At 38.4% G+C, this 23,076-nt stretch overlaps 1 protein-coding gene across 1 annotated transcript; it reads left to right on the top strand.

Annotated features, from left to right (window-relative positions):
- The first annotated feature begins 537 nt into the window (after nucleotides 1–537).
- On the top strand, nucleotides 538–19,585 carry LOC145488199 (EGF and laminin G domain-containing protein-like). Its single transcript, XM_081467003.1, has 7 exons — nucleotides 538–668; nucleotides 7,681–7,882; nucleotides 8,652–9,649; nucleotides 13,520–14,149; nucleotides 15,371–15,819; nucleotides 17,178–17,361; nucleotides 18,215–19,585. The coding sequence occupies exons 1-7, from the start codon at nucleotides 605–607 to the stop codon at nucleotides 19,117–19,119; spliced, it is 3,432 nt and encodes a 1,143-aa protein (XP_081323129.1). The 5' UTR covers nucleotides 538–604; the 3' UTR covers nucleotides 19,120–19,585.
- Nucleotides 19,586–23,076: the final 3,491 nt, after the last annotated feature.

Below are 23,076 nucleotides of genomic sequence, written 5' to 3' on the forward strand. Positions count from 1 at the left end.
TAATTCCTGCAGGCTGGCTCCAAAATTACTTTAACACCACCCAGACACCAAATGCATTCGAAAACAGAAATGTCACACGCTATAATTTGAGAATATTCACAAGAATATTTTCAGCCTAAAATCCGCAGATAAATGAGAATATTCAGCCTCGGTCGGAATAACAGTATCGGCATTCTAATGAAAAAGGAGCGTAATTAATTTTTTGGGAGGTTAACAAAAAAGAACTTACTGAAAAAGGAGTCATAGATTCGTTGTAAGTGGTAACTGCACAACTGCCAGTAGGCAGGCTCTTACCTGCACGTTCTTTTCGCCCTTTTGCCAGGCTGGATTTTATCACGAGATGAACATATGTTTGATACTAAGTTCACAGCGATATAGCATTGTCACGTTGTGTGACACTTTTAGGAGTTACCACACCCAGCGCCATTCGAAATTCAAGTGGTTATTAGCCAATCACATCACGAATTTTATTCAGTTCGTCCAATAGAAATCCACGAAAGAGCATCACCAGAATTGTGTTCCTTGAAGCGTCTGTCGCTGATCACGTGATCAAGCTTCAGCTTGGTTTGTGCCTTCATCCACCATCTTGCTTCTTGTAGTAACGATGGGCTTGAAGTGTTTAGCGTCCGTTTTGTGGTTGTCCCACTGCTTGTCAACCGCGTTTTCAGGTAAGCAACAGATAGTTTCTTGTAGCAAAGTTTATTTGTGTGTTCGAAGCGCGGCAGTGCTCGAGATTTTTGCAAGCTAGTCCACGCGGGATTTTATCGCCCAACCCACCTTCATATCAGCCCTAAATTATTCGTTATGTGGTTATTTTAACGTAATAACTTGGTCATGATACTTTCGTTTTCTTGCTCCCTTCAAAAACAGAAGATCTGTTCTTTTGTGGTTGCCACGAAATAAATATTTCACGGAAGTCGAATAGATGAAAATTCGCTTTGGAATTTGCTTTCTCCACGTCAAGTGTTCGATGCAAAATTAAAAGTTTTCATATTCGCCCTTGTAAGCCGCCAGTACACCTGTGTTATATAGGAGATAAACACGATGTTTCTTTACTTTTGGTTTTACTTTGATTTACTTTTCTAATTTTTCTGCAAAGCATCGTTTTTACCGAATGATTTAATACTTCGTTTACGCAGGGTTGTTTATGAAAATTCCAAGTTGATCAAGTTTGAAATATTCTGTGGTCATCTCAGCGTGATCGATGAAGGAAGGGCTTTTTCCCTTAGAAATTTCTGTTTATTGTTTGAGATATACACTTACTGCAGATGTGTTTTGCATCTGTGTTTACACTTGTAGCTCTCGCGCGACGAAGTTAATGTTCGTTTCATTCGCACAAAATGTAGATTTCATTGCGAATGACTGTAGTGCTTCACATATTATGCACGCATTCTTGCTTTATTTCAGAAAACAGGAAGGAATGTTTTCATTGCGTGAACGCGATCTCGTTACATTTCTTTGCCATTTCGGCTCTGTCAATGTTTGATAATTTTCTTGTGTGACTGCATGTACATGTACAGTATCGACCAAACGAACTGCGAAGCTTTATCTTCCAAGATCTGCTTTTTTTATTTCAAATATAAACCGTCCATCAATGCTTGTAACAATTTATAACCGCTATGTAGACCTATTGACTTTATTAACTTGACCACTGCTTTTCTGTTTCTCTGTGAGGTAGAAATTGGACGTTCCATTGTTAATTTTCGTTCTTCGGGAAAGATTTCCTTAAAAAATACTGGAAGTGCCTAAATTAATCAGCATTTTGAGGTATCAATACTCAACAGCGTAATGTAAATACTCTGGAATCTTTCCAGAGTTCTTTGACAACATCCTCATTCCTGTTTTATGAATTTCTGGCTGTTTTATAGAAACCAGGAACAAAATATTTCTAAATTTAAGAGACACAATTGGTCAGCCACAGGTTTTATACATACATGTACTGTAAGTGATTTCAATATATTTTCTTTAATTAATTGTGGTTATCGAGATAAGATGCTGATCAATGTCGTCACTTTCCAGTGTGCTTGTAACTGACTTGTCTGCATAAGGAAATTTTTGTTGGAAAATAATGTTTAGGTAAAGTTATCTGTTACTGTAGATGTTGAATTGAGTATGAAGACAAGATTGAAAAAGTTGGCAGATATTTGTATGTTTCTGTCTTCCTGCGAAATTTGTAAACATCTCCCTCACTTGTTGAATTATGCGGAAATATAACGCTGATATCACATATCCATGCAATACCTATTTTTATCTCGTCCTTTCACATATTCATTAGTTTGGCTCATGTTTCACATACATTGTAAGGAAGTGGAAACTTTGTACATTCCTTTTGTGGTAGAAAGAGCGCATATGGCCGGCAAGGCATTGGGATGACAGCCACATGGTCAGTTATTGTTGACAATTTTGACAGACTGGGTCGCCTCTAGTCTTGTTTATTGTACACAGAGAAATGATTTTGTAGAAATTTGCTGAAATGATAGTGAAAAGCAACTGCCATTAACATTTAATTACAATGCACATAATTTGTAATATCCTATTCTGTATCGTAGCTGTACAATTCAGTGGATATCTCTGTACATGGATTGGAAAGCCTTTTAGCACTTAACATTGCAGGTGTTTCAAATGCTTAAGTTGTTATTTTGCTTAATGGAATGATTAATTAAATAACAAGGCTGTTCTTGATAACAACTTAAACTGTTGTTAAGAAATAAACAAGGTGTTTGTCGTATCTTAAAGCAAAGTAGTAGAGTTGTCATGAACACTGGACGTCAATTCAACATTTGCAATTATTACCTGGGCCGGATTGTTCAAAACTCAATTAAGCTAACCCAGAATTAGTGCAAATTTTAATTTCAGTTTTGTAGCTTTTTGCTGAGGAGATGAAGAGAATTAATGTTAAAGTTAATGGTGGAGTGTCCCAACAAGCTAAGGTGATAAAAAGAATGTGAAATTTTATATCCATGTTGGGAAATCCATCTCTTTTCATGAAGTTATTATTATTTCTTAATATTAAACATTAATTGTGTGGTTCCAGAAAATATCCATATCCCCCACAGAGGGTTTTTTTTCTAGTTTGACCCCCCACTCCCCAGGATTTTCCATTCCAGGGGACTTCACAGTACTTCCCCCACTCCCTGGAATTTCCATGATTTTTCTGCTTGGGTCCCCCCTACCCCTCAGAAATTCCGTATCTATAAAAGACAAGACTTAAGTCATCAATTGTAATAAAATTTAGCCGCAGCTGTTTAGATTTACATTGTAGACAAAGACATACTTTTTCACAGTAGACTGCAGACGTGGCATGTTGCTTCATGTCATGTTAAAATGTTTTGAACTGGTGTTTAAACTAATAAACAACTGACTTAAAAGCGCTTCACTCCCAAATGGCATAGCAGCTGACTTTTTCTTCATTAAAGGAAGTTTTCACATAGGAATCTCGGAGTGTACATAAAGCTCTTTCAAATAACTGAGTCAAAGTTTTAATTTATAATGCATGGTCAAAACAACATATCGAATTACTTTACATATGCAGTAAAGTCGTCATGCAACATTTTTTTCAAAACAGCTGTTTCCCAAATATCGCTTTATTTTTTCTTTCACCAAAGGAATACATCTATTAAGTCATACGCTTTGTCTCTGTAACAGCAGTGCTGGAAATAATTTTTCTTCTTTAGCAGGACATGTGTCCTTTCAAATCTTCATTTTGGTCGGACATCTTATCAATTTGACCGGACATTAATTTGCATAATTGATTAGCATAATTAATTGGCATAATAAAATTTATCGGCATACTGTAAAGATTTTCAATACAAATCGTTCAAAACTGCATTTAAATTTGATTTATTTATCATTTATGATGATTATATGACTTAATCTACAAGATGACTGCACGGATCTCTCCTGGTTATCTCCTGATTATATGTTCTTCAAGCAAACCTAGTTTCCTATTGAATTTTACCATTAAAGGGAAACAGTCGGCTTTGGGACCACGCTGACCTGGACACTAGTTTTCTCACTTTGAAAAAAGTTCACCTCAACCTGAAATCAAAGTACATCTAGAAATCGGCTTCAATCTTTGCAGTGTTTTTCTTGATTTTCAATTGTTCACTGAAAAACCTGTTTTTGAGTGTGCTTTTGCTCAATCCTATGATATTATTTTTATCATATTTGGTTAAAAACAGTATGGATTGCATCTCTGTGATGTGCAAATTAGCTATGAAATGGTATCTAATGTGCATGTGCTCCGGCTGACTGTGTCCCTCTGAAGTAGGAGCCCATCACAATATTAGTGTACAACTACCCCAATTATTCCTGTCCCGGTGTTTTCACAGACCGATCTACTTTTAGTTTGAATTTACTGTGAATTCAGCCCCTCCTCCCACCCCCAAGAACCTCAGTGACCAATCACAAGCATGGACTTTATAATTGCACCAGAAGATTAGGTCAACATGTCCACCTGAGGCCGCCATTTTTCTCCTTACCAATTTGCGCTCATATAGACTGGAACTGACCTTTTTCGCGGGAAAAGGAACCTAAAAATAGACCGTTAAAACAATACCATGACATAGGCTTAGTATGGGAGTTGTAGGATCCTAGTGCTGGGCTCCTGATCAAAGTTGACTCAAGGGTACAAACATGAAGTACTAACAGTATATCACAATGCACATAGTGCATAATAGGGGGATTTCTGAAGAGTATTTTATTTGGCAAGTACAAGAAAGATGGAGACGTCTGCTTTATGATATGGCAGAAGCTCATAATGGACTCCTGGATATGGCTCAAACTGTCAGAGTCAAGGGCCTAAAATTAAGAAAAAAAATTGAGTTGCCATTTGGCAACTAAGTGATAACAGTCAAGTAGGAATGTTACTCAGAAAAGAACACAATGCATAAAATCTGTAAAGAAAAAATTTCCAAGACTTTTTTGGCCGCTAATTTTGTGTTTGTAGCTAATAAAATATCTGTGAAGGATTCATGCATTTCAAGAGACACAATCGGTAGGCATACATGACCTTCTCAGTGCTCAAGGGTTTGCAATGCATTATAGGGCGATTTTAAATATGAGCAGCTATTTGCAAGTTTTCCGATGTGGGGGAGTATGGGGCGCCGTTTGTAAATTTATTATTTAGACCGAATTTATGCCATTTTCCCCTTATTTATAAATAATTGGAAATGCCACAAAATTTGTTTATAAATAAGACACAAGAACTTATCTGTTGATATGTAAATAATTATTTTAGGTACGTCCTGATTTATAAATAATCTTTTACCATAGAGTTATTATATATAAATAATAAACTAAACAACTTCAATTATTTATATATCAGGCCACCTCTAAAATAGTTATTTACATATCATAAAGTTTGTAAATCCCATTATTTATAAATAAATTACTTCGTCGGGAGTGTAAATTCATTATTTAGAAATAATAAATTTCACCTCGCCGAGTGTAAATTTATTATTTTTAAATAATGAACTTCACTGAGTGTGTAAATTCATTATTTAGAAATAATGAATTTCACCTCCCCGGGTGTAAATTTATTATTTTTAAATAATGAACTTCATTGAGTGTGTAAATTCATTATTTAGAAATAACGGATCTGGGGGAGGGGCCCGGGGAGCCCAGACCCCTGCCCCCCCACTCCCCTAGATCCGCCACTGCTGAATTTCAGGCTGCATACGTACCTGAGCTAAGGCAGCATTAACTGTCTCACTTATAGCGCGAGAAACAGCCTCCGAAATCGATCGGGCAAGAGACACTGGGTCAGTCATTCATACTTTTATTATTTCTAAATAATGAATTTACATACTCAGTGAAGTTCATTATTTCTAAGTAATAAATTTACACTCGGCGAGATGAAACTTCATTATTTCTAAATAATTAATTTCTAAATAATGAATTTACACACTCAATGAAGTTCATTATTTATAAATAATAAATTTACAGTCGGCGAGATGAAACTTCATTATTTCTAAATAATGAATTTACACACTCAATGAAGTTCATTATTTATAAATAATAAATTTACACCCGGGGAGGTGAAATTCATTATTTCTAAATAATGAATTTACACACTCAGTGAAGTTCATTATTTAACAATAATAAATTTACACTCGGCGAGGTGAAATTTATTATTTCTAAATAATGAATTTACACTCCCGACGAAGTAATTTATTTATAAATAATGGGATTTACAAACTTTATGATATGTAAATAACTATTTTGGAGGTGGCCTGATTTATAAATAATTGAAGTTGTTTAGTTTATTATTTATATATAATAACTCTATGGTAAAAGATTATTTATAAATCAGAACGTACCTAAAATAATTATTTACATATAAACGGATAAGTTCTTGTGTCTTATTTATAAACAAATTTTGTGGCATTTCCAATTATTTATAAATAAGGGGAAAATGGCATAAATTCGGTCTAAATAATAAATTTACAAACGGCGCCCCATAGGGGAGTCCTTTACAGCAAAGCAAAAGGATAGATTGCTTTCTTTTCTTATGTTGAATGTTATAGAAGCAAAGGTGTCTGAGAAAATAACTGTTATTGATCGTCAACACAGTGAAACGTAGTCGCCATTGGTAGCCTTTGAATGCAGACGTAATTTTGCCTGTCGACCAGAATTTTTGGCTGCCAATGATAAAAATTTTAGCTGCAGTGGCGACCGTACTGATTGCAATTTCGAGTCTTTTAACAATGTATCTAACCAAATTTTATTGATGGACGATAATTTGGGGTTGGTAAAATGTTCGGACATCATGTCCAATCATAATGTGAAATTGGCTGGACATATTCAAAATTTGGTAGGACAATGTCCAATGACCGACTGTTATTTCCAGCCCTGCTGTAGTTTGTAAATGGTAGTAAATTCATTTTATGCCTTAGTTTTTTGAATTATCATACATTTCATACGTGAAACATTCATTGATCAGTCGGTCTATAAATGACCGAATGAAATCTCGGCTACTGCTCCAATTACAATGCTCCTCGCTGTCCACGTTTACATATATAGTTCAAGACAAATGGCTTTGAATCGACTTTGCTCACTTAAAGCAAACTATTAACTACATGGATAACGATGAAAAATATGTGATAACCTCATTACAGCAAGTCCGAAACGGGTAATAATTTTGTATGAGTATCAAACGAAATAAACAAAGTACAAATCGTATTTAATTGACAGCATGATTAATGCTGGAAAAAGCATCTGAGCTGCATGTAAGCTAAATACAGCACAATCTTCAAAGTATAAAATATCAACTTCATTGTTCATGTATTGCTGCAACTCTTCGTCGGCATTTTGTTCAACTTGAGGTCCAACAAACACGATACTCCGGATTGCTGTCTGTTATGATGTCATTAGAAACATCGAAAATATATGACAAAGAATCTAACATTTATTTCCCAACGGATGGAACATTTCTGTTGGTTTGGTTACCTGAATCAATTGGGAAAGTACTGTAGTGTTCATTCATTCGCATTTCAGACCCACTGGAAAGAAAACTCCTTGAGTAGCCCCCTCCCCTTCGGAAATTTACCTCTTTCAGGCCCCCTACCCCTGGAAATTTCCATGACCCTCCGTGGGGGAGGTATGGATATTTCTGGACCTACACATTTTTGCTTTTAGATTGACTATTTTTTCATTGTGATCTTCTTTCATATCTTGCAGTGTCTCGAGAATTTTCTGGCAATGGATATCTGAAGTATGACATTGTAGGAAAGGCAGCAAACAAACCAATCAACTCCAATGAGGATGAACTACGTGTCAAATTCAAGTCCGTTCAACCCACTGGACTGCTATTTCACACCCAAAACTCGGGTGGTGAATTAGGAGATTACCTCACACTTGAGCTCTGTGGTGGAAGAATATGGTACTGTGGCCATAAATATTGTATAGTGTCACAATAATTAGTACACAAACATTGTGTAATTTGTTTACTGCTTCATTTAAGGGAGGGTTGCAGCTCGCACATATACATGTACAGTGCAACTTAGAGTATTGTGTTTTGCATCCCACAGCCAGTGATTCTTTTTTCATCTCCAAAAGGAAAGAGAATCTGTCAATAACAACTGTTTTTCAGTTTTTACTGTTATTGTTCAAAGCAAAACTAACTACCTGCCTCTCTATTTTCAAAACAAAATTTCACATGATGCAACAATGAAACTACCTGCTTGTTAGAAAGCATACAGTGTACAGCTGTATGTGGTGCATGGATAATGTCCAGCATCGTTCTATTTAAATGTTACCTCTTTCATGGATTTGCATCTAAAATGTAATGTTTATAACTGATAGATTCTTCTGATCAGTAGGGCATATGTTGATGGTAACAAGCATTAGAATGTCATATACACTCTACACAGTAGAAAATGTTCCATTCTTTAGAAGCTTGATACTTTCAAGAAGAATGTGACACAAGCATTCCACTCGACAGGCAGCATTGATGTGTGAAAACTTGTCAATTTAATGTTTATTAAAGCTTTTTGTTGGAGAAAATAAAGTTAAAAGTGTGATCAGCAAATGGAAATTTTTTGTGCTGGAGTGCCATCACAAAATATTGTGTTACGGCGCATTCAATTCTAACTGCAAATTAGTTTACTTGCTAAAAATATCTTTTAAAATTCTGTTTTTCTTATACACAGTTTTGGCATGCAGCTTGGAAGTCGAAAAGGTGAAGATGATAAAAAGACAGAGATCTTAGGCAAGGATCTAAGCAATGGCCAAGTACATGAAGTAGTTGTGAAACACGTTAAATTTAGTACAACCATTGTGTTAAATCAAGGAACATCGGATGAGGAAACACGTGAAATCAAGACACGTTATGAGAAGCTGGAGGCTGACATTGCCATATATGTAGGTGGTGCGCCTAGCTTCCAGAACTTACAAGGGGTCAAATCAAATGCACCTTTCATGGGTTGCCTGACTGATGTGGAATTCAAACCTGAAGGAATGGCGAATCCTATTAAATTCCTTGTCAAAGGTGTCGCTGATGCTGTGAATGTAGATATGAATAAGGAATGCCCCTCAGCACCCTCCTTTGAACCGTACACTTTTGATGGCCCAGACTCAAGCTTCACCTTTCAAGTTAAGAAAAACAATGAAATGACTGGAAGCTTCAAGTTTCGATCATATAAGAAATTTGGAACTTTATTAAAGCAAGTTAATGGAGACAATGGTTTTACAATATCCTACCTGGAACGTTATATTGGATTGAATGTGAAAATTGGCAATACAGATACAGATGTATCTGTGACGTTTGGTGCAAATGAACAGAAGGTGAATAGCGGCAACTGGCTTACTATTGAGTTTGGCATCAGTGCACTATCCATTTCATTGACAGTTGGCACCAAAACACCAACCTCAAAGGCTCCTTCTATATCATTCCCAGCTAATTTTTTCAGTACCGAGGCAATAGCTGGTGGGTTCACTGGTTGCATGCGAGATCTTAAGGTCAATAACGAAGAAAAGAAACCACTTAAGGGAGTGTCTGCAATTAAGAATGTGGAGACAGACAGTTGCAACATCACTGACCTATGCATCTTCTCCCCCTGCTTGAACAAAGGCAGCTGTTCTCAGGATGGGAGGACCTTTACATGTGACTGCACTACCTCTGGATACAAAGCACCCATGTGCCAATTCCGTAAGTATGCACAAATTCCCTTTAAGAAATAGAAAACATGTTATGAGTTCTCCCAAACTGTGTTTCTATAACTTAATGGGAACACAGAGAACATGTGTTCTAATTCTTTTTAAACAGTCTGCCACGAAAAAAAGAAAACTACTTGTGTACTTTGATCATCAAAATGTCAATTCTCTTTGTTCATGCCATCATTACATCCACAGCTTGTGCTAGTTCTGTGTTTCTATCAAGTTTTAGTAGAATCCTACTAGTATACTAATGCAAATGCTGCAATCTGATTGGCTGACCTACTCATATACTATCAGCCTTTAGAATGCAGTGGCTGCCGGTCATCAACGAAATGGCAATGTTTTTACATTTTCCCGAAATTTGGAAGAATGTTTGGACTCTGTTTAAATGCAAATGGATAAGAAGATTCCTGAGGAGACTAAAAGAAGGACATTAATGGCTTTTTGACCTTAAAAATTTTGAAATTATTGAAAACAAGGGCGTGTGCACGAAAACAACTGTAAATTTCTGCTTACAAAATTCAGCTCTTGAAACTCTGTGTAAGCGAGTGGTGGAAAAAGTTGGAAACCGTTTTCTACGTTTATTTCAGTTAGAATTCTCTTAAAACAATTAAATTATGCACTTTTGATTTCTGTGAACAGAGTTGATAGTTGTTTCGGCCTTTGGCCTCAGAAACTATCACCTCAGAAATCTTGAGCTCATAATCTAATTGTCAAATAGAAACATGATTTTACACCAATCAACATGCATATTTCCTCTTGGGCTATTTTCTAAAATCTTTTAATGATCACAACAACCTCTTATTATTGAATGTCAGTAATGAAGCACCCAAAATAACTATGTTTCTTTCTGGATGGATGACCTTAAGTGGACTTCTTGAGGGCAGAACCATATGCCTTCATAAGCAGGGGATCTATTCAGGCTTAATCTCAATTAGAAATCAAGGAGTACAGGTGTCATTCACTCAGCTACAAAACAGAATTTTTTAAATTGAAATCCAAAAGAAATGTTTAAATTCTCATAATGCTAATATAAATAATTCTCAAAAACCATCTTTATTCAGAGTCCTTCAATGAATTATTTCCAGAGAGTTGACATACTGTATTGTGTGTCGAGCTTCAGCTTACATACATGTAATACACTCCCTCACTCAGTCCTCTTTGAGACAGTTCAATTGAAATCTTCGAGAAGTCTAATTTTAGGGCACGATCCATTCAACCAAAATTTCTGGGCTGAGGTTCAAAAAATTTCTTGGTGTCAAATGGATCGCGACAGGCTCGAACGGTCTCATTTCATTCCACTCGCAAAACGAGTTGCACGCTCATTTAAAATGGGGGATGTTGGATCACTGTTGCTTGTACAATTTCAGTGGTGATATCAGTGATATTGTGTGAGCTGTTCCATACATAGTAATTTAACCAGTATAACAGGTTATTTTGAGTAGACTGTTCCCACATTTTTTTTTCGTATGAGTTCAAACGCCACTTTTGAATGATGAAAAGAACATTCCAAATTCTCTCAGGAAATAAATTGTCTTTAAGAGCTGTTAACAGGCAAAACACACACTTAGCTTGCGAAGCAGCCATAGACCTGTTGTAACTGCACATGGATGTATGAGTAACACTGATGGATCCGCTGTTAACAATCCATAATTGCTGCAATGATGTGTTTCCCTCCATGTTATACATTGAAAATACTGAACAGCGAGGTACTAGGATTGAGAATGGGTTGGAATGGTCAAATGGAACGGTCCATTTCGATTGGACCGGTCCAACCGAGAAGAGTGGTCTGAAAGGTGGACTGATTTTTTCGAAACTTTTCAGGTTGGACTGAACCGATCCATTTAGTTTTAGACTGAAATTTCCAGAAATTTTGGTTGAATGGAACGTGCCCTTAATCTCCTACGGGTACATGGGAGACTTCTGACTTTTTGACATTGTCATGCATGCCTGTATACATTTGTATGACAACCTTTCTCAAAACAGCTGTATACATATATGTGCTTTTATACCGTGCCATAGAGATAACAGCCAATCAGAATACAGGAAAGCCATTGTATACTGATGGTATTACACCCAACCTTCCCATCATGCGCCACGCATATCTCTCATTGGTTGTGTTGACCACTGTATTTTCTATGTCATGTTTTAAAATATGCAATGCTCTCTGGCCATATACCATAGAATGTCCCTTTTGTCACTTGTATTGTCTTGGTGCAGTACCAGTCAAAGGGATTGCAGCACCTACATGCGCATGAAATGCGTGTAATATGCGTGTAGTATTCGTGGACAGTGCATGTAAGATCACATGTGTAAAATTTACTGATCTGGTAGTTGCACACATTTGAGTGTAATTTCGCGTGAATGCGTGTGTTAAAATTGGAAGAAGAAACCTTTGTTATTCATATACTCATTTGCGTGTATTTTTGCAAAACAAATTAGCACCACCAACTGGTATTCGAAATGCGTGACTTTCAATGTTCTCAACAAAAAGAAGTAAAATTAAAAAAGCTGATAAGCACTACGTAAACTAGCGGACTAGCTCGTGTATAAATGCACAATAGATATCAATCAAATACTCTCTCTTAATCTGTCGCAGCCTGCACCTCTGCTTAATTCTTAAAAGATCCTGAGCTTTTGTTTATGTTAAAACTTGTGCAATGTTCACCACAACGTAATGTTTACCCATACACGAAATTCAGTTCAATTCAATTCAATTGCAACTCCTGTTCTTTCAATTACGATTGAATACGGATTCAAACAGAAACTCAACGACTCTCTCTTAATCAGCAAATTGCCCACACTTCTGATTAAACGACAAACATTCGGAACTTCTGTATATATGTGTATAGGATTAGAAATGAAATGGATACCTATCTGCACTGCATTAGATTTCTGCCTGGGTAGATTTTGGTCTTGTGCTAGGCAATGATATTCAAGACAACAGCGAATTTCATTTCAAGCCAAACTAAACAATTTTTGCGGTAAACAACTTTCGCATAATTGTGTAGTTCCAGAGAATATCTATACCCACCCCAAGGAAGGTTGATGGAAATTCCAACGGGAAGTGGGGTTTCCAAAGCACAATTTTTTAGAGGAAGGTATGACATTAAAGTGGAATTTCCAGAGGGTTGGGGGGAGGGGGTTAAGCTACAAAACCTTCTGTGAGAGGTGTATGGATATTTTCTGGAACAACACATTTGGGAACGTAATATCAATGATGAATCTTGAAATGGTCTTGAAACTTAAAATGAAAATTGTTATTTAAAATTCGCTGAAAATCAGAAGTAACATGATTTGTTTTGCTGTTATTTCACTTTCGTGTTTACATTCTGTCAGTGGCTGGAACCTGTTGTTGCTGCATGTTGAAACTACAATGGAAAAAAAAACTGTTACTGTAAAGCGGTAAGCCGGTTTAAGGAAACTGGTTGATTCTATTGGAAATGTTTAATGGCCAGAAGCAAGAAGGTGAAAGAGTAAACTGTATTGCAGTGTAGTCCAATACTGACAGTAAATGTCATACAGTAAATGTTTTATTTTCATTACACGCACATATGAGTCCCAGGTGAGTGACTGTGTGTAATGTTACGCACAATATCAAGTCTACTCGGTGTAATCGGTTACATGCATTTACATGTATTTACGTGTAAGGTGCGTGTAGTACACATGCTGTATGCGGGAGTAATGCTGCATTCCCTTTGACCGGTACTGCATACATGCTCACCTGAAGGCTTGTGTGTATACCAAAAAACTACAACTGACTCATGATATTCCATGGTATACCACTCAAAAGCATTGCATAACTAGTATTTACTATACATTTGTACTTCTAGCTAACCATTCTTTTGTGTTGCATCATCAGCTGAATCCAGCCAAAACTGTGAGCAACTGAAGAAAAGAGTTGGGAAGGACAATGCAAAAGATGGAAACTGGACCCTTGATCTTGATGGCCCAGGTCCGCTCAAGGCTAGCTCTGGAATTTTTTGCAACATGACAGCTGATCCTCCCATCACGGTAGTTTACAGTGAAGATAAAAATGTGAAGGTTATTACTGAGAACAACGCAGGAACCATCACACAGCCTTACGTTGCTGACATAAGGTATTATCCAAGCTTAGATTTTGCCAAAGCCTTGGCCATGAACAGTGCAAACTGTAAGCAGTTCATTGAGTTTGGTTGCAAAGATGCTAAGCTTCTCAATGCTGGGGAAAAGGACAGACTTGGCAATTGGGTATCTGCTGGTGGAGTGTACCAGGATTATTGGGGTGGAGCCCCGCCAAATTCAGAATCGTGTGCTTGTGGAGTGAACGATACTTGTCTGCCAGACAAAAACAAGAAGTGTAACTGTGATGCCCGATCCAGCCGTTGGACGAAAGATGAAGGATTCCTGACAGCAACAGCTGACCTTCCTGTTACTCAAGTGGTGTTCAGAGATGTCGACCCACTCAAGGGTTCTGAAGCTAACTTTACAGTTGGCAATCTTCATTGTTCTGGTGAGCACTGTGATTATTATATACATGTAGGTGGAGTAGATGTAGTTACAGTCTGAACTACTTCAGGTAATACAATCCCGTACAGAAAAATCCGAGCAATTTTATAAATGAAGTGAGGTTCAAAACTGCATGCATGGACTTTGCATGTTTTGTCAACTTTGGGAATGTTTGACGTAAAATAAGTTTGATGAGTCTCATCTTGAGTGAGAGTCTGTTGAGGGGGATTCATAGTGCATGTACAAGTACACTGTAGAGTATGAAGATATGATTGATCATTGCAGTTATGCGCACAACTTAAGCAGTTGTGAAATTAAAACCTGAAAAAAAAAAAATTTCAGGTCTGAACAGGATTCGAACCCATGACCTCTGGGATACCGGTGCAGTGCTCTACGGTGTAGTGCTCACATCTTTCTCCGCAGTTCAAATATATGATCTTTCATATATTCATTTGTACTCTGTAGAGTCATAATTTAAGACAACCCTGTTTAAACAACCACAGTTAGCTTCAGATTCAATATTTTTGTATCTTTCTGCTTGTTTCAGTCCTGAGCTACATTACAGTTTAAGAAATAGGAAACATGTACCGTGTTTCTATTGAGTGTAAGAATAAATCTACTAGCATTCTACCATGAATACCATTCTCTGATTGGCTACGCTTCTCACTATCTATTTTGTGACAGATAGTGAGTAGCGTAGCAGCATGCCCATGTTAACAAAATGACGGCCACTTCTTGGCATTCTCGAAGTGTCTATGAAAATAATTTAGATAAAGTTTTGAATGACTGGTAGATCTATACGAAAACAATTAGATTATTCACTCTCGATTTCCATGCATGATAGTCAAGCTCATAAAAAGTTTGGGAGAACAAGAAATGCTCTGGGAACACGAGCCGACAGGTGAGTGTTAACACAGCGATGACACATGGTAACTGCAGTACAGCTTGTACATGTACATTTATCACCATAACGTTGAAGTGGTCTTATGTTTCTGTAAAGAAGGGCATATAATTTTTCAGAACCCGGCTGTTTGGATCTCCAAAAATTTAGTAGCCTGTCAATTTGGAACGAATATTTTACATGACCTGGTCACTTTTTTTCTGACCCGGTCATCCCGATAAATAATGAATCATCCTTAAAAGATTTAGTAAGCATGCCATGATGACACTGATACATAAAAGGCAGTATTTTTGTAATGATGTGTACTGAATGGTTTGCCTACAGGTAACATCAGCAACACGGCAACATTTGTCAATGAAGATGGCATGATCGCACTCGACAAGTGGATTCCGCCTTCACATGGTGTAATCTCCCTCTTCTTCAGAACTCCTTATCCTAAAGGTATAATCTTGTTCAATGGTAAAAAGTCCGGGGAGTTTTTTAAGCTGTACATCATCAATGAAACCAGTGTTGGCCTCGAATACAACATTGGCAATGGCTACGAGAGGGTGGAGTTGAGTTTGACAGGCAACAAGCAAGTTAATGATCGTTCCTGGCATGAGGTGGTCATTTATCGCAACATGAAGCAGTTTGGACTCAAGTTAGACACGGAAGAGGGCGTGAATTTAAACCCCTTGTTCCTGAAGAAAGATTTGGATCTGGAGGGTGAACTTTTTGTTGGAGGTGTCTCCAGTGATGTGACAGAGGGATTTGTGGGATGTATTCGTGGATTGGTAAGCAATGAATCCAACACTGATTCAGACTCTCTTGACTTTTACATGTGTACAGTTATTTGTTTTTTTCCAATAACTGCAGAAATTCTCGCCCACTCATTGGCTAATTTTCATTGTCATTAAGCGGAGAGGCACATGAATTTATAGTTTATGCGATGCGTTGATGAGCGAGAACGGACAATTTGACAATTTGTTATTGTAAAAAACAAATTAAGCATCAGTTTTTTGTGCGTCTGTCTTGTTATTGATGATGAATTTTGTCATAACGTTGTCTAAGTAGTCTGTGGATCCACTCGGCTATCACCTCGTGGATCCACAGCCACCTTGACAATGTTATGATGAAACTCATGATCAACAACAGGACAGATGCATGAAAAACTGACATCAGGTTGTTAAGTTTCTCTTAGTCACTCTTTATGGGAGTGAATTATTCAGGGTTTTCGTTTTCAAATTTAAGCCCTGGGGCTACCTTTTTCCACTTTTGTTTGGTTTTTTGTGTGGGCATTAGTTCACACAATGTCAGCACTGGAGAAAGGCACTGTGAGAGTTAAATGTCTAGACCAAGAACACTACCAGACAGCATCTACAACAGGACCGGGCTATTGACCTTGGTCCAATGTTCTTGTACATGTACATGTAAAAAAACAAAAGGCTACAGAGAGAGTTGCCACAGTCTAATGGCAGTGTGATGAGTGATTCTATCTTTGGCTGGGATCATGGCATTATGTTCTGTGAAGGACACTTTGCTCTCAGAACACGTCTCTCCACCCAGATGTATAAATGGTTACTGGCATCATGAGGGGAGAGCTAGCTCTGGGGAGAGCCATTAAAGAAAGTGAGAGATAGGAAGTAGTGGAGGTTTTTGTTCAGAAGGGCAGAAAAAGGATTGAGTGTGTTGAGTGGCATCAAGATGGAAGGAAAAATATTCCTAGTCCCTTGATGCTATGGAAGCTGTGAAAGGCTCCAGTAACATAGGGGACTGTCAATTTTCTCTTCGCCTTGTACATGTAAATACCCTCATGATTAAGTGCCCCTATTCAAGACAACAAAACACACACTGTACATGTACATGTAGAATAGATTGATTAGACGAATGAATTACTGTACTGTATGAAGTCTGCTTTCTGGTCTGAACATAATATTGAACATTATGATGTACAGAGTTCCTATAGTTCCAGTCCTTGAGTCAAAGTACTGTACACAGTGTATCTGTTGTTTTGCATCAAAGTATTGTACCTCGTTGAAAAAGAAATGACTGCTCTGTCCCCAGTTAGCTTTGGAAATCTGAAAACAATGTTCTTGTTGTTTTGCAAAGCCTACATGTAACACAGTGTCTACTACATGTACCTTTTTTACAGACCATCAATGGTGAGGTTATTGATTTGAATAAGAAAGCAGGAAATGCAGATTACGTGCAAGGTGGCTGTGGTGCAGCATGCAAGAATAATCACTGTAAGCTGGGAAGCAAATGTCTTGACAACTACAATGTTTACAAATGCGACTGTAGTTTGACCCCATATTATGGCTACTTCTGTCACAAAGGTATGAAGTTCTGTTGTTTTTCAGGGGTACAGCTCTTATTTGTAGACTATGCCATAAATGTTTCTGCTGTGGTAGATTTGAATGGCAGATTTGACTGTGCCATACTACTGTACGTGTATTTATTGTGCCCAGACCTACTTGGCAGCTCTCTCGATACTCCAATATGGCAGATTGGTAAATGCTAGAATGGTGTAAACTTGTCCTTTTGAAGATAGAAAATCATTGTCGGATGGGTATAAATATTTTAATCATTTGATTGTTATTTTTTTATATACACACATTTTCCAAGCTTTTTTAGTGGAAAATTTACTTTCCAGCATAGCCTAAAATTTACTTCGGGTAAGTATTTTGTTTTACTTTCGATTTTTTACTTTCCAAGTAGTAAATACACTTTCCAGTGGACACTGGGTAAGTGTTAGTGTTGAGCCCTGCATTCAGGCCACAACTACAAGGTGTTTATGAAGTGGCCCTAGGGCGGGGCTTCACTTTCAAGGCAGGAAAAAACCCAGGTCCAATTGCCTGGGGCAAGTAAAGTTTGCTCTTGGGCAAGTGAAAATGGAAGATTTGTGGTCTGGTGGGCAAGTGAAATTAGCCTCAGTAGTCTTGTTAGTTGATACGGTGTGAACATTGCACATCTATTTTTGGGCAACTAATATTTTAGTTGGGGCAACTGAAAACTGAAATGTACTGGCCCACTGGGCAACTAGATTTCAATTTTTTTTTCTCTCTGACTGTTAAACACAATCCGCTGTGATATTATAAAATTATTTAATGTTATTTAATTATTTGATATCCAGTCAAATCATTTACAGTGTATTATAATGACCCTGCATCTTGTCTTTCTTGTTTTAAGATTACGGCGCGTCCTTTTCTGCAAAAGACAGTCAGTTAACCTACACATTCCCTAAACCAGAGAACTTTCCTGGAGTGGACATTGTAGTTGGATTCAAGGTGAAAGACAAGGATAGCTGCGGAGGTGACATTGTTGAAATAACCAGCCAAAATACAGAGGAGAATTTCCTTCTTAGGTTGGATCCCGGCACCAAGAAACTTAAGTTTTCTTACAAGAGCTTTAACGGTGATGGTTCCTTTTTGATTGACCCACCAGTCAGCGACTTCTGTGACGAAACCAGGCACACATTTGCACTGAGTCGCAGAAATGAGAAAGTCAATTACACGGTTGATGGGCAAAGCATGCCAGTTTCCAAAGAAGATCGGCTCTCAAAACCCTTCCCTAACATGCACGAGGTAATTATTGGACGGAAAGGTGACACTGGGTTTAAGGGTTGCATTACTGGTGTAAAAGTCACACCAGTTGCTTTTGAAAAGTCCTTTCCTACAGTGGAACCAATCAAGGCTTATCTCTATGATGATGTGACCAAGAATTTGGAAGGGTCAGCACTAAGTGTAGAGAAATGTGGCCCAGAGCCGGAGGTGCCTAAGGATATACCGACACCACGACCAGTTGGCATTCCTGATGATTCAGACAACACGGGCACTCGGGCTGATCCAACATCTGGCCAGCGTGCTGATGCGGATAACAAGACCGCCATCATCATTGTGGTAGTGCTAATCCTGGTTCTACTGCTGGTGGTGTTGCTGGTTGCTATCTACTGGTACTGGGCACGACACAAGGGAGAATATCACACGCACGAAGATGATGAAGAACTCAAAAGCACAGATCCCTACATTGACATGACTGCACCCAGGAAACCGCTAGCAGAGGACACAGAAAAGAAAAAAGAATGGTACATTTAAGAATTTTTACGCTGCATGTTTGACTTGCATTTCTACTGAGGTTACATGTGTAACTCATACTAGTCAATATTTTTAAGCTTTGAAAATCGCCACATCCAGTGCATTGCTTGATTAGTCCTGAGCTGCAGTCAGCTGGTTGATTTTGAATTTGTCAAGGTGCATTCCATTGCTACTGTGGTAGTTAACGTACTCAGCACTTAAAGCTGTAGCTATTGTAGGTAAATAATATGATATGTGCAAATTATAAAGGGTTGTGAAGATTTAGGAAGAAGCAATTTCGCTATCCCCCTGTTCCCCTTCCTCCTGTCCCCTACTCAGACACCGCCCAAATGCTATACATGTAGATATCCCATGGAGGGTCCCCATTCCCGTGTAGAAGCTATAAGCATGGCCCTTAGGGGTTTTCCCTGGGGGGATCAGGGATCACATTCCCATGTAGCAACTACCAGCATCTTCCAGGCCGGTGTGTTTTTTTTACGTCTGATATCAAGCCAGTCAGTATTTCAATGGAAGTTGTTTCATGTCGTTTTAGTTTGTTTTTCGATGCAAGGTCTGTTACATGTTCCTGAAGTCAGCTTTTATTAATATTTTGAACTGAATAACTACTCAGTTTATTGTTTTATCTTAAAAATGATGTACTTAATATGCCAAGGTGTAATGTTTAGTCCGTGGACTGTCCTGATTGTTCATAGCGAGCGTAGGAAAGCCAGCTTTGCAAAGAGCCTCCACTGCGCTAGCGTGCGCACACGTTCCCATGACGACCGTCAAGTGGTGTCGGACCCAGTGTCTTGGGATAAACTCGTGCGCGGTTTTGTCGCTCGCGGTTAATGTAGATCGATGACATCACTGCAGTGAATTGAATGGAATTAAGTTTTCTTAAATGACTCGCGCGTACCCATAGCACCGCTTCAAGAAATAGCCTCAAGAGTGACGGTGTGTTTTGTCGATTTTATATTCAACTGCCATTAATTGTCAAGTGCATTTAGTGTGTAGTGTTGCTGTGTATTTTAACAAGTTGTGCCTCATTTTTTGCTCAGTCTTTTGGGCGAGTGAAAATACTACTAAGGGGTAAACATTTAGGCCGATGCAACACACCAAAAATGTCTAACTTTAGATTTATTATCCAATGGTTTTGTTTTGTGGAAAACTATTGAATTTTGATTCGCGGTGTGCGGGAGATAGAAATATATCTTGATATATTTGCAGTCGTTTCGCGTGTTATTTGTATATCACTGGCAGAAGTTGGATAATAATTCTCTTTGCTTGCTTGCGTATAATTTGACCCATTATTTGCGGGCGTGTTGTAGACAAAAACTCTAAACGCCACAGTTAAGAGAGAGAGATTTTTTAAGGGAGAAAACTAGGTGAATAGCTGGGCATATTTGACGGTGTGAAGTTCTCGTCGAGTGTTTTGCAATTTTTGGAAATTTTGTCTCAAGATACAATTATTGTGGCAGAAAAAGTTTTTTTTCGTATTGATCAAATTCTCGCATGTTTGTTAGATGTCTATTTAAGAGAACTGGTCGTTTATCGAGAACACTTTGCGTCGGTGATCTGTTCTTTTATTCTCCAAACCTTGGAGGCTATATTTGCATCAAGGAAAATCTCTCTTGTAATATATAATGAGTAAACAGTGCCGTCTTTGAGCTTCACACCTTCAAATTGTCGGTGATATTTTAATTGTAGTTCCAATAGATAACTATTGCTTGACAAGTGTATTTTTTAGAATTAACACTAGAATAATCATGTATGTGAGTTGTGGAAAGGCCAAAACAAGGAAGCTAATAGACCGAATCTTAAAATTTCTCAGTTTTCCATGGGTCCTCGGAGCTTGATGTCTAAGATGAAGATTTTTTCGCTTTCCAAGGGCAGTTACGGACATCAGCTCAGCTACTGGGAGTAAAATACTAGTTTTCTCGTTTAGTTCCAAGAGTGCCCACATTTACAGAGCAGGTTATAAAAAGATACAAAAGTCAAGTCGAAGCAAAGAAATCTGGGGCGAGTTTCACTCGCAGTCGCTTGTGGGATCGTAATTGGAGACTATGTAGCTTGTCTTTTGTTTGTCCCAAGTAACGATCCCACAAGTCAATGCGAAGTGAGACACAGCCCATGTTTCTCCTCATTTCTGAAGTGTCGAAGAAAAAGAAACGAAATGAGGTGTAACACATGAATAGCTCTTTCCTTGCATTGTAGAGACTGCTGACCTAATGTACAGCGGTACCGCGACTGTAGAGTCTCTTGCAGCCGTGGTCCGAGTCATTTTGTGTTGGCCATGGCAGTTTTCCGTTTCCAGTACCGATGTTCATCCGAAACGAATTGTTTCGGCCTTGCACAACTCTTGAACTTATCGTAGGTTTTGTATCTCTCTTACTAGCAGCAAATCATTAGTAAAACTTTTCAAAGGAATGTATTGTTTTTGTTCACCTCTTCGCTGGGTTGTTGAGCTTGGGCGAGGCCGGCACTGTACAAACGGACACAGTCCGTTATCGATCCACTAAGCAGGAGGGTACGTTACAGACAGTCTATAAACCAGTTAGAAACAAGTCCAAAGAAAGTACGCTCGCTGATTGGCTTAAAATCGTGTTTCCATTTGACAATTAGGTGATTCACTCTCAATTTCTATTTAAACAACAGATTGTTTCTATCGAGGAACTATCTTCTGATAGTTGCCCCGCGGAAATTTGACTCCTTAAAACAAATATTTGCTCGAGAAGCGAAGCTTGGAGGGCAAACATTCTAGTTTCAAGAACATCAAATTTCCAAGGGGCTTGAAACAATTTAAATTGTTTATTTTCTGTAAGCCCTCTTGTTTACATTAACAATTGCACGCTGCTGGGCTACTCACTATCTACAACAGTATAGGTGGTGAGTAGCGTAGCCAATGGAAAATTATACTAAAACTCGCTAGTATAAATCCACTACAGGGTTCGTACAGGTCCTGGAAAACCTGGAAAGTTCTGGCATTTTTCAGGACTGGAAAGTCCTGGGAAGTGCTACTGGTCCTGGAAAGTTCTGGAAATCTGTCAAACTCAAGTAAAAAAATATGAAATGTATGACAGACAGTAAGGAGAATTGACATTGAGATCTTGGGAGTGAAAGGGTTAATGTGAATTTTAGAGTCCTTGGAGAAACAATCTGAGTCCTGGAAAAGTCCTGCAAAAGTCCTGGAAATTTGTTTCTGAAAAAGGGTACGAACCCTGCTACTAGCGCTCTCTCACGAATACCATCCTCTGATTGGCTACGCTAAAGAGGTACCAATTCTAAAAGAACATATTATCTCCTTTCATAATTTGTTTTCGGTTCAACACCCCCGAATGGTACCGCAAAAAGCTCCCGCTGAGGACCTTTTGAGACTGACCACCCTAAGAGGTACCTCTTTTTACCCCTAAAAAGCTCTAAAAGCTACGATGAGCACCTGTGTTCTCTTAATATGGTAGTCTCCGCCCTGCTTGGGGTTAATCACAGATACAGGAAGGGCTAATCAGTCGAAACGCCAGCATCCTGAATTGACCTTCATCAACTTCAGGTTATAACCAGCCAAGCGTTTGACTTTCCCGGTGACACAGCTCTTTCGTTTTCGTTTGAGACTGCTCACTCTTTTTATCTAGTGGCATTACAGATCGCACTTCATGTTTGTAAAGCACAGATCCCCTTCCTTTTAGCTGCGCGTAACAAACATTCTCGTCCCCGTAGCCCTTTTCGCTCCTCTCGTGCCAAGGCCCCGCCGGCTAAGAAGAGCAAAAAGGGCTATGGGGACGAGAATGAGAATGAAAGTTCCAGAGCCTTCGTTACCCTTGTCCAGCGAATACTCTGGGAACGAGATTGGGTCGCGCACTGTCGAGAGAACTTTCCGGAAGTAAGTTAGTACGTTCGGCTCCTTTCATGTTACCAGTGACCAGCTGGCACGGTCAATCAGTGTGTTTCAGGATATTGTTTTCGTGTTGATCCCGAAACGAA

The sequence above is a fragment of the Orbicella franksi genome, chromosome 5, assembly GCF_964199315.1.
Source record: "Orbicella franksi chromosome 5, jaOrbFran1.1, whole genome shotgun sequence".
NCBI lineage: Eukaryota > Metazoa > Cnidaria > Anthozoa > Scleractinia > Merulinidae > Orbicella > Orbicella franksi.

Coding starts and splice junctions, on each gene's coding strand:
- LOC145488199 (XM_081467003.1), top strand. CDS start 605: ATGGGCTTGAAGTGTTTAGCGTCCGTTTTGTGGTTGTCCCACTGCTTG. Junction 7,883..8,651: donor CTCTGTGGTGGAAGAATATG/GTACTGTGGCCA, acceptor TCTTATACACAG/TTTTGGCATGCAGCTTGGAA. Junction 9,650..13,519: donor AGCACCCATGTGCCAATTCC/GTAAGTATGCAC, acceptor TTGCATCATCAG/CTGAATCCAGCCAAAACTGT.